General features: G+C 69.0%; 4 protein-coding genes across 4 annotated transcripts; 3 read left to right on the forward strand and 1 right to left on the reverse strand.

Annotated features, from left to right (window-relative positions):
* Positions 1-1409: 1409 nt before the first annotated feature.
* EMIHUDRAFT_68060 (hypothetical protein) lies at positions 1410-2033 on the forward strand (the record flags this gene model as incomplete). The annotated part of the gene is made up of 1 exon (XM_005761413.1): positions 1410-2033. One exon carries the CDS (start codon positions 1410-1412, stop codon positions 2031-2033), a length of 624 nt encoding a protein of 207 aa, XP_005761470.1.
* A 4463-nt stretch (positions 2034-6496) lies between these two features.
* EMIHUDRAFT_216860 (hypothetical protein) lies at positions 6497-10126 on the forward strand (the record flags this gene model as incomplete). Its single annotated transcript, XM_005761414.1, has 4 exons — positions 6497-6524; positions 6696-6955; positions 7157-9100; positions 9260-10126. 4 exons carry the CDS (start codon positions 6497-6499, stop codon positions 10124-10126), a joined length of 3099 nt encoding a protein of 1032 aa, XP_005761471.1.
* Positions 10127-10671: 545 nt separating this feature from the next.
* On the forward strand, positions 10672-11601 carry EMIHUDRAFT_216861 (hypothetical protein; the record flags this gene model as incomplete). Its single annotated transcript, XM_005761415.1, has 1 exon — positions 10672-11601. The coding sequence occupies one exon, from the start codon at positions 10672-10674 to the stop codon at positions 11599-11601; it is 930 nt and encodes a 309-aa protein (XP_005761472.1).
* Positions 11602-11607: 6 nt separating this feature from the next.
* Positions 11608-14376, reverse strand: EMIHUDRAFT_438171 (hypothetical protein). The gene is made up of 11 exons (XM_005761416.1): positions 13889-14376; positions 13729-13825; positions 13617-13659; positions 13343-13543; positions 13079-13165; positions 12819-13001; positions 12651-12744; positions 12522-12584; positions 12328-12451; positions 12205-12258; positions 11608-12133 (listed from the first exon to the last, which is right to left on the reverse strand). Exons 1-11 carry the CDS (start codon positions 14358-14360, stop codon positions 11776-11778), a joined length of 1776 nt encoding a protein of 591 aa, XP_005761473.1. The 5' UTR covers positions 14361-14376; the 3' UTR covers positions 11608-11775.
* Positions 14377-14502: the final 126 nt, after the last annotated feature.

Genomic DNA, 14502 nt, shown 5'->3' on the forward strand with positions numbered 1-14502 from the left:
GAGGGGCTCTACTGGCTGGCGGTGCTCAAGGGGAAGGCGTACACGCTGGCCGAGGACACGGTCGTCAACACCGACACCATCCCCGCGGGCTATCTCGTGGTCAAGGCGCAGTGGCTCAGGCTCGAGCAACGCGAGTGCGAGGGCAAGCTTCGCTCCTACACGCTGCTCGAGGCCGAGACGCTCATCATCGTGAATCACATGGTGCGGCTGGCGGACTTGCGCTTCTCGCCCGGCCCGGGCGGCCCTGCGGACCGCCAGCTGAGGAGCGCGCGCGAGAAGCTCTATTATATTGGCCTACAGACGCATTACTCGCTCGAGGCGTGCTGCAGTGAAGACTTATTTTGGAGGCGTCGATTTGTGCAAAAATGTGTGTTAGAGTGCGCTAGATGGCAAAATTTTCTTCGCCTCCGGCGGGGCCGCTCGCCGCGGGGCTAGAGACCAAGAGAGTGACTTTTGTCGATGTCGGCTAGAAGTGCTGCACGTTTTTCAGAATTTCACCCGGGCGGTTTCTTATTTCAAGGTGTGTGTGCCAGTCCGCGCCAGCCGCGCCCTTGTCGTGCCCGCGTGCTGTGAGGGAGCACTTGGAGCACTTGGAGTGCAGTCGGTAACCTCACATCCAGGGCCGGTGAGCTGAGAAGCGCATCCAGCGGGCCGGATGATCGGTATCGGGTTACGGGCTAGAGAGCCCTAGCCCCGGGGGTGCGCGTTCGCAGGGCAAGGGCTGTAAAGTAAACACGGGTCTCCGAGAGGGCTCCGTGTACCGGGTTTCCCCTTAACTGCAGAACGCCCCCTCTACTCGGCAGTTCCAGAATTCTTTCAAGACACAAGAGGAGTCGCGTCTCGCCGAGGTCAACGTCGACTGAGGAGGCTCCGTCCGAGGGGCGCCCGAGAAGCTGAGAGGGCTCACATCAGAGACGGCGCCGCCGTGAGGCGCCGCCCTCGCAGCGCGTTGCGTTGGGTCTCCACCCCTGCGTCTGTACTGAGTCCGAATCTTTCATGAGGCAGCGCGGCACGGCCGACCCCGGTTCCAGCGAGGGGGGTGCCTGGCAGAGTCGGCCGTGCCCGCGCGGACGAAACTGTGGGTTGTGCTCTCCCTCGGGGAGAAGCGGCGACCTGGCGGGCGCGCGTCGCTGTGCAGGCGAGGGCGCGCGCGGACCTGGCTCCTGGGTGTCGCACCTTGTCGGGGGTGTTGCACGTGTGTTCCCGAGGGCGTTCTCCAGCAAAGAGATTGAAAAAAAATTACATCACTGATGGTCCGCATGGAGTCCGTACCCGACTGTGGTCGTATCAGTCCCGCTCATACACAGAGAGAGAGAGCCTTAGGGGCCTAGAGAACACCCCTCTCTCTTTTCAACCCCACAAGAGGACAGAGCGTTGGAGGAGCACGCCGGCAGAAACCTGCCGCCGCGATGCCGGCCTTCCCTGAAGGCACCAAGTCGACTACCATGACGTCTGGCGGTCGTCGTAAGGTGCACTACACCTTTCCGGACGAGTCAGAGATGGTCGAGGAGTTTGACGTGCAGACAGACGCGCTGGTCGTGCGGAAGCGGCGATCGAGGACCCTCCTCGGAGGGCAGGGTGAGTGGTCGTTTGAGGTGGGCGAGCCCTCTGCGCGCGTGACGATCGAGGGCGACACGCTGCGCCCTTCCGCCGCCAACCCGGTACTCGTGCGCGTCGACCGGCCTCACGCCTTCGAGTGGCGCATCCGCAACCTGCCTTACCCAAAGGCAACCTACTCGGTCTCGATCGACCACGAGCAGCGGCAGGTGGTAGTGCGGACGGCGAACAAGAAGTACTTCAAGCGGATCGATATCGCGGACCTCGATCGCGCGCGGCTGCCGCTCGAGGAGGAGGCGCTCTCGTGGACGCATGAGCCGGCCGGGGCGGGCACGCTCGTGCTCACGTACCGAAAGCCGGCGCCCATCCTCAAGCTTGAGAAGGAGCTCAAGCTGGCGCGGCACCAGCAGGCGGACGAACCCGTCGTCGCGGCGGGGGTAGGAGGGGAGCAGCCGCCGGACTGCAAACAACAATAATCGATCTCTCTCTTTTGCGTTTTGGGAACGCCGAACGCTAAAGTGAACTACAATTTTGTCTGATGAGTGATGTCTCGTGTATAGTGAGCCGCGGAGTGCGACGAGTCCGGCGCGAGAGGAGAGAGTAACTCAGAATTCAGGACCATTCCTTGAAACAGTAATATAGATTTCCGCACCCGTACACGTCTGAGACTCACCTCTCAGCGCTCTCAAACCATCTGAGTCCTGACGAGCCGCGCCTCTCACCCTGCGGAGACATCGTGAGACGGAGAGAGTCGCGCTGTGAACCTCACAGCATGCCTCACAGTGACACAGTCGTTCGTCGGTTCTCAGTTCGTCTCTCGTTTTCGATCTCGCCAAATTGCTGACTCCGCCGCGCAGGGCACACCCTCACACACCCCGCAAGTCGGAACGTGTGGGGCCTGCGCACCGCAGGACGGAGCGCGGTGATCGCTCGAAAGTAGTCCGCTCCTTTCTGATCCCTCGCGCTGGCTGCTCAGCGGTCGAGCTCCTTGGTCACGGCGGCGAGGGAGAGGCTCTCGAGCTGCGCCGACCACGGGTGCAGCGTCGAGAGCAGCGCGTGGAAGGCGAGCGGCGACTCGGGCCGGGGAGGGACCGCAGCGCCCGCCGCAGAGAGCGCCTCGAGCCAGAGCGTGTACGTCTGCTCGGCGAGGTTGGCGCCGCCGACGTGCCCGCCGCTCTTTGCGCGCTGCAGCAGGAAGAGGACCTACGCGCGCAGCCCGGCCTCGCGTGAGGAGCCCGCCTCGACGCAACCCCTGCTGCGGGCGGCGGGCAGGTGCGCCAGCGCGTCGGGCGCGTTGTGCTCGCCCTCGCCCACCGTCCACTCGGCGCCGCCGACGAGGAGCGAGAAAATGGGCGGCGAGCCGGGCGCGCCTGGCTGGCGCAGCAGCACCGCGTCCGACCGCCGCCGCTGCGACTCGGACGCGAGCGCAAAGTGGCTCCTCGAGAAGCCGTCGTGCGCCTCGGGCGAGCGCCAAAAGACGGCGCCCTCGCCGAGCGCGGGCGAAGCGGCGGCGGCGGCGGGCGCGGGCGCGGCTCCGAAGAGTGAGGAGCCGGCGGCGGGGCGCGGCGCGGCGCCGAGGAGCGACGAGCCTCCGAAGAGCGATCCGCCGGGCGGGGCGCCGAAGGCGGAGCCAAACAGCGACGAGCCTGCGGCGGCGGCGGGTGGCTTTGCGGCCGCCCCCCCGCCACTCGGCGGTGCGACCAAGTCGAGGTAGGTTGCGAAGAGGTGGACGAGCAGGTCGGCGTCGGTGGGGAGCGAGTCGCTCCTGGAGAGGGGGGCGAGGGCGGAGCATGTGGGGGGGGGGGGGGGGGGGGGCCCCAAATCCCAACGGCCCGGGGGGGGAATGCACCAGCCGCTTCTTCCGCCGTCCCAAAAGTATTCCCAAAGGCAGCGGCCAAAGGCGAACTCGGGGAATCGGCTCCCCCCGAAGGGCTTGGTCTCCTCCCCGAAGCCGCCCCCTTTGAGGAAGCGGCTCAGCTTGGCGTGCTGGTGCGCGATCGCCCTGTCCGCCTCGACTGCGTGCGTCGCCGCCAGCCACGCGGCGGCGCTCACCTACGCGGCAGCCCGGCGGCCTCGTAGACACGAGGCGAGCCTCGCCCCTCCGACTCGCGGCCCTCGCACGCACCGCCGCCCCGGGCGCGGGTGCGGGTCCCGCGGCGGGCGCTGCGGCGGGCGGCTTGGAGAAGAGCGAGGAGCCGCCTCCGAAGAGGGAGGAGGAGGAGGAGAGCCCACCCAGGCCGGAGGCGGGGGCGGCGGGCAAGCCCTTGGCGGCGGCGGCGCTGACGGCGGCGGCGTTCGCCTCGAGGAGAGCGTCGAGGGGCTTGAGCAGCGCCGCCGAGAGCCAGAGGCGGAGATTGTCCCGCCACTGCGAGAGCGGAGACGCGCGCTCTGCCGCGCTCTCGAGCAGGCCGAGCGAGCGGAGGAGGCGCGTCGCGCGGCGCGCCACGACGGACGGGTCCCTCCGCTGCACGTCGCCCGAGGCGGGCAGGTACATGGCGCGCTGGTACTTTGAGGCGGAGCCTGACACGGGGGGGGGAGGGGTGTGCACGGGGCGGTCTCATGGACAGGCACCTGCACCAGTTCTCCACCAGTCGCTCGAGCTGGGGCTGGTGCTGGGACTGGGGCTGGGGCTGGTGCGGCCGCACCGCCGCCGGGGCTCGGGCCAGTCGAGAGGCGACGCGACGGGTCGCTGGCGGCGGCCGCGCCGAGCGAGGCGGAGGGCGAGGCTGCAAAGGGGGAGGCGCCGAAGGGGGAGGCGGTGGCGGCCGCGAAGGGGGACGCGCCGCAGTGCGAGGTGGCGGAGCCGGCGGCGGAGCCGGGCGAGGCTGCGGCGCACGGGGAGAAGGGAGAGCGGGCCGGCGCGGCGGGGCTGAAGGAGGAGGCCGAGCCGAAGGGGGAGGCCGCCGCCGCAAGCACGGGCGGGGAGCGGGCGGAGCTGAGGCACGGCAGCGGCCCGAGCGACGCGGCCGGGCCGGCGGCGGCGTTGAAGGCGGCGCCGGAGGGTGCCGCCGGCCAGCGCGAGGCGAGGTAGCCGGGCGAGGCGCCGGGCGCCGCGGGCGAAGCGCCGCAAGGGCCGGCGCCCGAGGAGGTGCACGCGGCCGCGTCACGCTTCCGCTGCAGCTCCTCCTCGCCGAGGTACGCACTCAGCGCGCTCGCGTCAGTGATGGCGCGGCAGCCAGCGCGAGCGACGCCGGCCCCGCCGCTGCCGACGAGCGCCGGTCGAGCTGCCACAGCGGCCGGAGTAGCCACCTTCGCCGCAGGCGACGCGGCAGGCGGAGCGGCCGGTGTTGGGGCTTTGTCCTGCTTTGCTTCCGGCTTTCTTGCGTCGGCTGCCGGGCGCGCTGGGCGGCGGCGGCAGCGATGGGCGGCGGCGGCGACGGCAAACACGAGCAGGAGGAGAGCCAAGGCGTACGCGAGCAGCGAGAGAGCGGCCGCGCCCGCATTTGCAACCGCAGACTCCTGCCTCGGCGCGGACGCCGCTGCGACGGCGGTGGTGGCGGCGGCGGCGGCGAGAGCGGCGGCGAGCCAGGCGGGAGGCTTACGCGGCTCGCGTTTGGCGCCGACGGCGACGACGCTCGACGGAGTGGTCGGGGTGCGGATCGGCATGGCGGCTAGCTAGCGCGTGGTGGAGGCTCCTGCCCCGCCCACCCAGGGTATCCCTCTGAGGAGAAGAGAGCGTGCGTGTGCCTCTACTCGCCCGGTGGAGGCTCGCCCCAGCGCGAATCAAAGAATTTATGGCTAGGCCCTACGCGGTCCTCCCATCCCTCCCTTGGGTTGTCTGTCCTCACTTACAGTGAAACACAAAAGCCAAAAGGACGCCAAGGTGCAAGGAGAGAGGGGCAGCACATGTTGTACATGTCAGCGCACTACCCGCGCAGTTGTCTTTTCACATCGCCAGCCCAGGTAGTTCTGGCCAAGGGCATCGTAGAGTATCAAGCTCCCGGCTCCTACTCGTAGGCAGGCGATGTGAAAAGGCAACAATAACTCCTCGTGCTTTGACGGTCAGAGGAGCTGCACCCGTGAAGCCGTGCACCATGAGATGCCAGCGGCAGGCAGCGGGCTTGTTGCCGAGCGAATACATGTAGTGTCGCGCAAAGCCGTAGCAGCCGAGGATGCCGGCCGAGGTTGCGCAGTAGGCGAGGCAGGCGCCGCTCGGCGCGGAGGTTGAGGCGCGGAGCTGGTAGAAGAAACACGCGACAGAAGACGCCATGTCGAAGGTCCTCCGCGGTCCCAGCAGCGGATGGCGCCAATAGTTGACCGAGGTGAGCATGATCAGCACAGCGCAGAAGCCGCAGCCGCTCGAGTCGCGTGCAAACTGCCCGTTGGCGGCAGCAGAAGCAACCGTCAACGGACCGTGGAAACAGGCGGAGGCCAGAAGGCGGCGGGAGAGGTGCGCGGGGTAGATTGCGGACATACGGCGAGAGCTTACGACGGCAAGTCGCTGTACTGATCGCGCGGGAATGGTCACACTGCAAGCTGCCGCTTCTCCGATAAAAAGAATTTGAAGGAGACTCGCACTGTGCCTCCTTAAAATCCCTGTGTGGTGGCGGCGTGCCGTCCTCCCATCCCTCCCTTGGGTTGGCTGTCTTGTTTCTTTCTTTCTTACTGTGCCTCTGTGTTCGTGCGTCGCCCATCTCCCCTGGAGATGACTGCTCTATTTTTTTTCTCTCACAGTACAGGAATTGCGCAGCCAGGGCCCACCAGCGCGGTGGAGGCACCTGGGTAGGGGGTGCTCGGGCGCGCGGAGCGGCGCGGGCCGGCGGGGCGTGACGGCTGACGCTGATGGTATGGACCGTACGTATCACGGCAGCTACTGGAGACCTGGGGGTAGCGGGTAGCGGGTAGTCCATCTATACCCCACCCACCAAAAGTTGGAAGCCAGGCGATTCGACCACTTGACCGAGTGGCCTGCGAGTGGCCCTCCATCGACCTCCAGAGGATGCCGAAGCGCAAACCAGAGGGCGCTGGTGGCTCCGACATTCGGAGCTTCTTTTCCGCGCCACCGGCACCAGCGCCTCCTGCTGCGCCGCCGCCGCTGCCACCGGCGCCTCCGGCAGCGCCAGGTCCTGCCGCTGGCGCTCCCCGGCGCTGCCGACAGGTCGGCCTGTTTGAGAAGCGCCCACCTCCCAGGTCGCGAGAGTTTGATCTCCCGCTCCCCGACGCTTCGAACAGCCTCGCGCCGCAGCAGCGGCTGCTGCGCCTGGAGTTTGAGCGCTTCTGTGCGAGCCGAGTCGGCGCGGGCGGCGTCGTCGGCGCGAGTGGCGACGACGGGGGCGAAAACTCGTCAGCGGATGGCCGTCACCTCGCCTCGATCCTGCAGCGTGAGGCGGCGAAGTTCAACGAAGGGGACGATGAGCTGCTGTGCGCCGCGCTCGACGCGACGTGCGAGGCACACTCGGTCGCGGGCCCTGTCGATCACGCGCAAACGCCGCCACCGCCGCCGCAGCCGCCGCCACCGCCGCCGCAGCCGCCGCAGCAGCAGCCGCAGCAGCCGCAGCAACCGCAGCAGCCGCAGCAACCGCCGCCGCAGCAACCGCCGCCGCAGCAACCGCCGCCGCCGCAACCGCCGCCGCCGCCGCGCCAGCTCAACGCGCAGCAGGCTGCGGTGGCTGACTCGACCGCGAGCGAGCTATCGGTCCGCGCGGGCGCGGGCACGGGCAAGACGCACACGATGATCCAGCGCGCCGTGCGGCTGGTGCGGCTGGGCGTGCCTCCAAACTGTGTGCTGATGGTGACCTTCTCTGTCAAGGCGGCCGAGGAGCTGTGCTCGCGCGTCGGGCACGCCTTTGCGGCTCTGGGCGTGCCGCCTCGGCTGCTCCCGGTCGGCAAGACCTTCCACGCGCTCGCCTTCTTCTGGGTCCGCCGCTACTGGAGGGCGCTCGAGCTTGGGGCGGCGCCGGCGCCGCTCACGGGCGACGCGGGCGTTCGGAAATTTATGCAGCGGGTGCTCGAGGAGCAGGTCGCCGAGAAGCGCCTCGAGTGGTGCGTCGCTGCCCTGCGCAAACACCTCCTCCGCCCCGGCGGAGCGGACGCGGACGGCGCGCCGCCGAGCTGGGAGGAGGTGCTCGCCTTTGCGAGGCAGAGCCTGCCGGCGAGCTGGAGGCGCGCGTGCGAGGCTGCCGAGCGGGAGGTTCCCTTTGACGAGGCGCAGGCCGCGCCGGCGCGCAAGAAACGGCGCGGCGGGAGGGACGCGGCCGACGTGGCGGCCGAGGAGGAGGAGGCGCGCGCCAGGCGAGCCGAGCTCGAGGCCGCGCGCATGGTGGCGAGGCGAGCGCACGTGTACCTCGAGCTGCGCGGGGCGCAGAGGAGGAGCAGCCGTGCGAGGGCTCCTCCCGCCCAGCGGGCCACGGGCGAAGGGGAGGAGGAGGAGGGCGGGCCGATGCCGCCGGGCGAGGACCCGATCGCGCGCCTCTGGCTCGGCGCGTCGAAGAAGGAGAGGCGCGACAAGGTCGCCTTCTACCTCGAGCTAGTGCGGAGGGGGCGGCAGCAGCGGCAGGGCTACAGCGAGTACCTCAAGGACGACGCGGACGTCTGGCGGCGGTACGACGCGATGCAGCGGCGCGAGGGCAGGCTCGACTTCGACGCGATGCTGCTCCACTTCCACCGACTGCTCGGCGAGCACGAGGGCGCGCGGCGCGCCTTCCACGCGGCTCACTCGCACCTGATCGTGGACGAGTACCAGGACAACAGCGAGATGCAGGCGAAGCTGCTCGAGCTGATGGTGAACCAGGCGGATCCGCAGGTCACCGTCGTCGGAGACGACGACCAGTGCATCTACTGCTTCCGCGGGGCCGAGCCTGGCAACTTTTCGCGGCTGCCCCAGAGGTACGAGCACTGCACGCTCGTCGACAACTACAGGTCGACGGCCAACATCCTGCGGGTCGCGCACGTGCTGCTCGAGGAGTGCGCGCGCCGCGAGGCAAAGACGCTCGCGCCGACGCGCGAGACGGGGGCGCCGGTCGAGCTGTGGAAGGTTGCGACGCCGGCCGAGCAGGCGTCGGAGCTGGTGCGGGCGATGCGGGCGCGGCACGAGGAGGGCGTGCCGTGGGGCGAGATGGCGTGCCTCTTCCGCTGCTTCAAGGCCGGCGAGATGGGCTCGCTGCACAAGCCGCTGCAGCAGGAGCTCTCGCTCCGCCGCGTGCCGTACACACTCTTGGGCGGCAAGGGCCTCTTCGAGCTCGCGGCCGTCCTCGACGCGCTCGCCTACTTGCGGCTCGCGGCGCTCGGCTCGGGCGAGCACGACGACGAGGCCTTCGTCCGCATCCTCAATCGGCCGAAGCGGCGCCTGCCCGAGGAGTCGGTGCTGCGAGTCGTCGAGCACCAGCGGCGCGCGCTCGTCGAGGCGCGGCGGGGCCTCCCCGTCGGCCTCGAGGCGGCGGCGCGGCAGATGGTGGCGTCGGGCGTCGGGGTCAAGAAGAGCCAGCGTGCCTCTCTGGGCTCGCTGCTGGCGCTGCTCGACGAGCTGCGAGACGCGTGCGTCATGGCGGAACTGCCCGCGATGCTGCTGCGCGTTTGGAGCGCGGCCGGGCTCGACGCGATGCACGTCCGCAAGAAGCGGGCGGCGGCGGGCAAGGCGTCGCGCGGGGAGGAGGAGGAGGAGGAGGAGAGCGAGGGCGAGGAGGAGGAGGAGGACGGCGAGGAGGAGGAGGGCGAGGAGAGCGAGGACGACGAGGTGAAGGGCGAGAGTGAGGTCGCGCCCCAGCAGCGAAAGGAGCGGTCTCAGAGGCGGGCGCTGGCTCCTTTGCAAGGCACGGCCCGGGACCGCGGCGACGAGGGCGTGGCCGACGCTGGAGGACAGGGCGCCGGAGGTGGCGATTCGAGCGCGATGCGGCTGCCGTCAGAGGTGAGCTCGCTCGTAGAGGTGGCGACGGCCTTTTCGACAGAGTACGCTGCGCGCGAGCGTGCAGCGGCGGGCTCCGAGCGCTCGCTCTTTGCCCTCTGCCGCACGTATGTCCTCGACCACGCCGCAGAGCTGCAGCTGTCGGCGCTGCCCGACTGCGTCGTGGACGAGCTGTTTGCATCTCGTGGCCGCGGGCGGAGCGTGATGCGCGCTTTCCTCACCGAGGTCGCGATGCGCAGCTCGGCGGCGGATGCGCAGGACGCGGCAGCCGAGGGGTCGTCGAAGGTTTCTATCAGCACGATCCACCGAGCGAAAGGACTCGAATGGTGCGACGTCTACGTGCCTTTCCTCAACGACGGCCTGCTGCCGATGGGCTACCGCGAGGAGACGGGCAACACGGCGCAGCGGCACAAGCCGCAGTGTGCCGCGAGGCGCGCCAATGGCCATTGCGACCTCAACTGCGCTCGCGCGTACAGAGAGGCCGACGCGCACGCGCGAGGGACGCCTGAGGAGCGTCACGCTGACGAGGAGCGGCGACTCGCCCACGTCGCAGCGACACGTGCCAAGGACCGGCTCGTCTTCATAACGGTGCAGCTCCGCCGCGAGGGAGCTTTCGCTGCACGGAACGCGATGGAGCCATCGCCGTACGAGAGGAGCCTTCGCGCAGCACTGCCCGAGGAGACTCTCGTGACCAGGGTGCGCGGGGAGCTGCAGGATGCGGAGGAATAGAGAGGCTTGTGGAGTGCCTCCCAATGTGAATGTGTGTGCCGCCCATCTACCGCGTCTGCCCATAGTTTGTGCACTGCAGCAGCACCGAGCAGTACGGTGCGCGCGTCTGCCCATAGTCCTGGACAACGCCCGCACAATACAGTACGGTGCGCGTTGTCCAGGACTAAGTCACAAATACATGTGTACTCTAACTCTAATCTGTAGCTCTCTGGCCGCGGGAGCAGAGAGGACAGAGGACGCCAGAGGAGAGCAGCTCTCGGCGGGTCCGGGATCTCGCCCCTCTTTTTGTCATATTGACATTGTCTTTCGTGGACGAGCTTCCATCGTCGCATCGACACGCCCAAAGCCGCCCGCCGTGTATTGTTGCCGCAACAGTAGGAGCCAGAGCTGCCTACTGGCAGCCGCGCGCGATCGCCGAGGGGCCGTGACAGACCGTCTTGATTGGACTTTGGAGTATGGACGCTGCAGGGACGCGTTCCAAACTTGATCGTTGCTCGGTGGCGGGGGCCTCGGCGTCCCGTCGAGGTCGGGTTGTCCTGCCCGTCATGAACCACGCGCGACTGCCAAGGCAGCGGAGGGGCGCCTTTGTCGGCTTCTGCTCGCGACACACTTGCAGCCGGAGTCGGCAACTCGGCCTCCCAAACGACTGCTGCCCAGATGCGACGCCTTGCAGGCTGGCGCCCAATGCGTCACATCACATCCTGTTTGTGCACGTGGAGAAGACAGGCGGCTCGTCTGTGGAATGTGCTGCAAGGGACTGGGCGCAGGCCGGCTACTGGACGAGCATGGGGCACGTTGGAACTGACGGCCGAGGGGATGCTGCGTTGCGTGCGTGCCGGAGGCGGTGCGAGGATGCGGGCGTGCCTACTGCTGTCGTCATCAGCGTGCGCGACCCGTACTCGTACTGGCAGTCCGTGCACCGCTTTGCCTGGAGGGCTGCTGGGACGCGCCTTTCAGCCACCTACAACGCCCTGACCAGCGAGTTCAGAGCCTCGACGCGCGTGTCGAGGAGGGAGCCCGGCATCCTCGCGACGCTGCCTTCGCTGCTCGGCTGGGTGGAGGCGACGCCGAGCGCCGTTTCGTGCAGCTCCAACTTTTCGCGCTGCCTTTCGCTTAGTGGCCGCATCAAGCGCGCGTGCGGAGGCACCCTCTCGGGCTGCGCCGCTGACTTTGTGCTACATACGGAAACGCTCGAGCGTGACTGGTCCTCTCTGGTGGCTCGCTATGGCTTGCCCGCGACGCCTCTGCCGCATGTCGTGCCGGGCTCCGGGTACAGCAAGAACAGAAGCTGCCACTGTGCCCTCGACCGGCCCCGCCGCTGCGACCCCTTCTGGGGGCGGAGAGGAGGAGGGTCCTTCAGCTGCTCGGACGCGCCAGTGCTCGCCGCGACTCAGCACACAGCCGCGACACGCGCCATTATCGACCGTGTAGAGGGAGAAGTCTTCAACGGATTCGGCTATGCACATTCGAGGTGATACGAGGTTTATCATATAATTTAAGCGCACATGTATCGAAAGCGCATCTCCTCGCTCGGCCGACAGCGCGCGAGCGAGGATGCGCGCGACAGGGCGGCAGGGCGCGACTGGAGCCAACGAACGCAACTGCGCCCAGCTGTCGGACCTGCTCCCATGCTCTGGCCCCAGCGCGGCTCAGCCTTTCGTGTGGCCTGCGAGTTCCTGGTACTCGTCCGGTTCCGGCGGGGCCGCGTGCAGGCGCCACGTGCGAAAGGCGAGCGTCGTGGCGGCGAGCATCGCAGCGACGCAAACGGCGGCCGCCACCGGCGCCGCTGCCCCCTCGAGGCGGACATCGCCGAGCGGCGTCTCGGCGGTGGCGGCGTCAAAGACCGCCTCGACCGAGACGATCGGCTTCGCGACGGCGGCGGGCGGCTCCTCGTCGCACGCGCCTTGCACCGCGTCCGAGGTGTAGTCGGACACATTCTTCTGGAACCAGCCGAGCCGCCACGCCTCGAGGTACGACCAGCGGGGCTCGAGCTCGGTGCGAAAGTTCCTGCAGTCGGAGGGGCCTCCGGTGTGGCCGAGGGCGGGCTCGGGCGGGCTGGACTGGGCTGGGGCGCGCGCCAGAAGAACCAGCCGTGCCCCGCAGAGAAGGATTTGAAGTAGCGGTTCGCCAGCCTGGAGGGGCGGCGGGAGGACACAAGCTGAGGGAGGCCGCGGCATGGCACGCGCGCGACGCTCGCGAGCCTGCTCATCGTCTCGTTCTCCTGCGTCCCCCACGGCATGCCGACGGGGCACTTCCCAAACATGGGGCCGGACACGCCCGTCCCGTACGGGCCTTGCAGCGGCGCCTCGGCGTCGGGCGGCGCGCCTATGGCACCGCGCAAGCAGAGGCGTGCCGCGCGGCCTCGGGGGCTGCGGCGCCGGCAAGCGAGGCGCGCCCGGCTGCTCCCCCATGTATGGCTCCGGGCAGGGAACCATCGCGCACGATACCTTCGGGTAGCCTGTTCAGAGGTGGTGGCGTGAAGAGCCGCGGTTCACGCCGCGTGCCGCACGCGCCTTTGGGCCGCCTGGAAGGTTGTCGTTGAGGCCGTTGAGCCACATGGCGCAGTTGTCGGTGGCGAGGGACCACTCGCCCACGATCATCGGCATGTCGAGCTGCTCCTGTGCACGAGGGGGCGGCCGGGTTCGGGGGCGCTGCCGCTGGCGAGGAGGGGGCTGGCTGCGGCGCGGCGCTCCTCCATCGTGCGCAGCCCGCCCGCCATGCCGCACGCGGCGTCGAAGAAGCCCTTGGCGATCATCGGGTTGGCCCACGCCTGGTAGATGTGCGAGTCCATCGCCTTGTTGGGGCAGCCCTTCATGAAGCCCCACCATTCCGCCGGGTAGCCGCGGAACGAGTCGTGCATCACGAACTTCCAGTCCTGGCGGGGTGGTGGGGGGGTAGGGCGGTGGGGGGCTGCCCTCGCCGCGCGGCGCCGCCTCCTCCGCCTTTGCTCACCTTGGCCGCCTCGCGCGTGATGTGGTACGCGTCCCAGTAGAACTGCTTGATCCACTCGGTCGGGTACATCTGCCACGGCTCGTTCACCTGCGCCGGAAGGGGAGGCGGAGGCGCGGGAGGCGGTGGCGCGGGAGGCGGAGGCGCGGGAAGGGCTGGCACAAGGATTGGATGGCGCTGCTCTCTCCTCTCTCCCCACCCCCTCTGATCGGGGAGCAGCGGCCCGCAATTCCCACGGCGGCGGGCTACTCCCGCCCGCCCGCCCACCGGCTCGACGCCCCACACGGTCGCGTCTCCGCGGTGCCGCTCCGCCAGCTTGCGGATGACGTCGAGCGAGCGGTCGTACGCCGTCTTGTTCATCTCGGGCGGGTAGGCGCCCTTGGCGTTGTCGTACGGCGCGAGCCAGTCGGCGGCGCGCTGCGGCCAGTGCTCGAAGGTGGTCACCGCCTCCGGGTCCTGCGCCGAGACCTGCGACCACGGGCTCCGGCTCTCGGACTCTCGGCTCTCGGACTCCCGGGATCCGGAGACGCGTCTGCGGCGCCTGCGTCCACTTGACTCGCAGAGCCTGGCCCGAGTTGTCGAACCTGCGGGTGGCGACGGTGGCCGGGGTCCCGGCCTGGCCTGGCTTCGGCGCCCTCCCCGCGCGTCCTCACCCGTTCTGCGACCCCTGCATCGCGTGCACGTCGAGGAGGGCGCGCAGCCCGTACTTGCGCAGCAGCGCGAGGGCCCGCTCCAGCTCCTCGAGAGAGCCTACTCCGAAGGACGACTCGCTCTGCCGGGCCCTCCGGCGGCCCGGCCCCGCAGCCGACTCGCCGTCGGTGCAGCCGATGTACGGCTCGTACGGCACGTACATCCAGTCGCCGACCGGGATCCGCACGACCGTCGCACCCGACTGCGCGATGGCACGCACGTCCTCCTCGCGCACCCAGCTCGCCCAGTGACGGCGCAGCTGCTTGTTGCCCTCCTTCGGGCCGAGCGCCGCGCAGAACGAGTACGTGTCCATCCCCGTGTGGGCCGGCGCCTCCTTGCCAAACTTGCGGTCGACGGAGAGGAACTGGTAGAAGAGCGACGGCGTGATCCACGGCTCCAGCACGAGCCAGCCGCCCAGGTTGGTGCCGAAGACCTTCCATTCCTCCTTGGCCGTCTCGACGCCCTCCTCGCACACGTATGGGTTGTCCTTGAGCTCGCGCAGCTCCCGGCCCACGCTCGGCGGAGGCTGCTCCAAGCGCCCGTCACGGCCGACCGTGCCGGCCAGCGCCAGCGATGCGGACAGCAGCGAGAGCATGCTAAAAGGCGCCACCTGTGGCATGGATGGGGCGACGGTGAGGGTCATCGGCGACGGCAGAGGCGGCGGCGACGGGCTTATTCGTTCCGAACATGTACCGTCGCCACGCCGATGGTCGTGATGATGCGGCACCGCGAGTTTC

This window comes from Emiliania huxleyi (genome assembly GCF_000372725.1).
Source record: "Emiliania huxleyi CCMP1516 unplaced genomic scaffold EMIHUscaffold_71, whole genome shotgun sequence".
In the NCBI taxonomy this organism is placed as follows: domain Eukaryota; phylum Haptophyta; order Isochrysidales; family Noelaerhabdaceae; genus Emiliania; species Emiliania huxleyi.

Excerpts from the sequence above, each read along its gene's own strand:
- EMIHUDRAFT_438171 (XM_005761416.1), bottom strand. The coding sequence starts at position 14,360 with ATGCTCTCGCTGCTGTCCGCATCGCTGGCGCTGGCCGGCACGGTCGGC. Across the intron at positions 13,002-13,078 it reads TCACGCGCGAGGCGGCCAAG|GACTGGAAGTTCGTGATGCA; the intron begins GTGAGCAAAGGC and ends CCACCCCGCCAG. Across the intron at positions 12,585-12,650 it reads CCTCAACGACAACCTTCCAG|GCTACCCGAAGGTATCGTGC; the intron begins GCGGCCCAAAGG and ends ACCTCTGAACAG.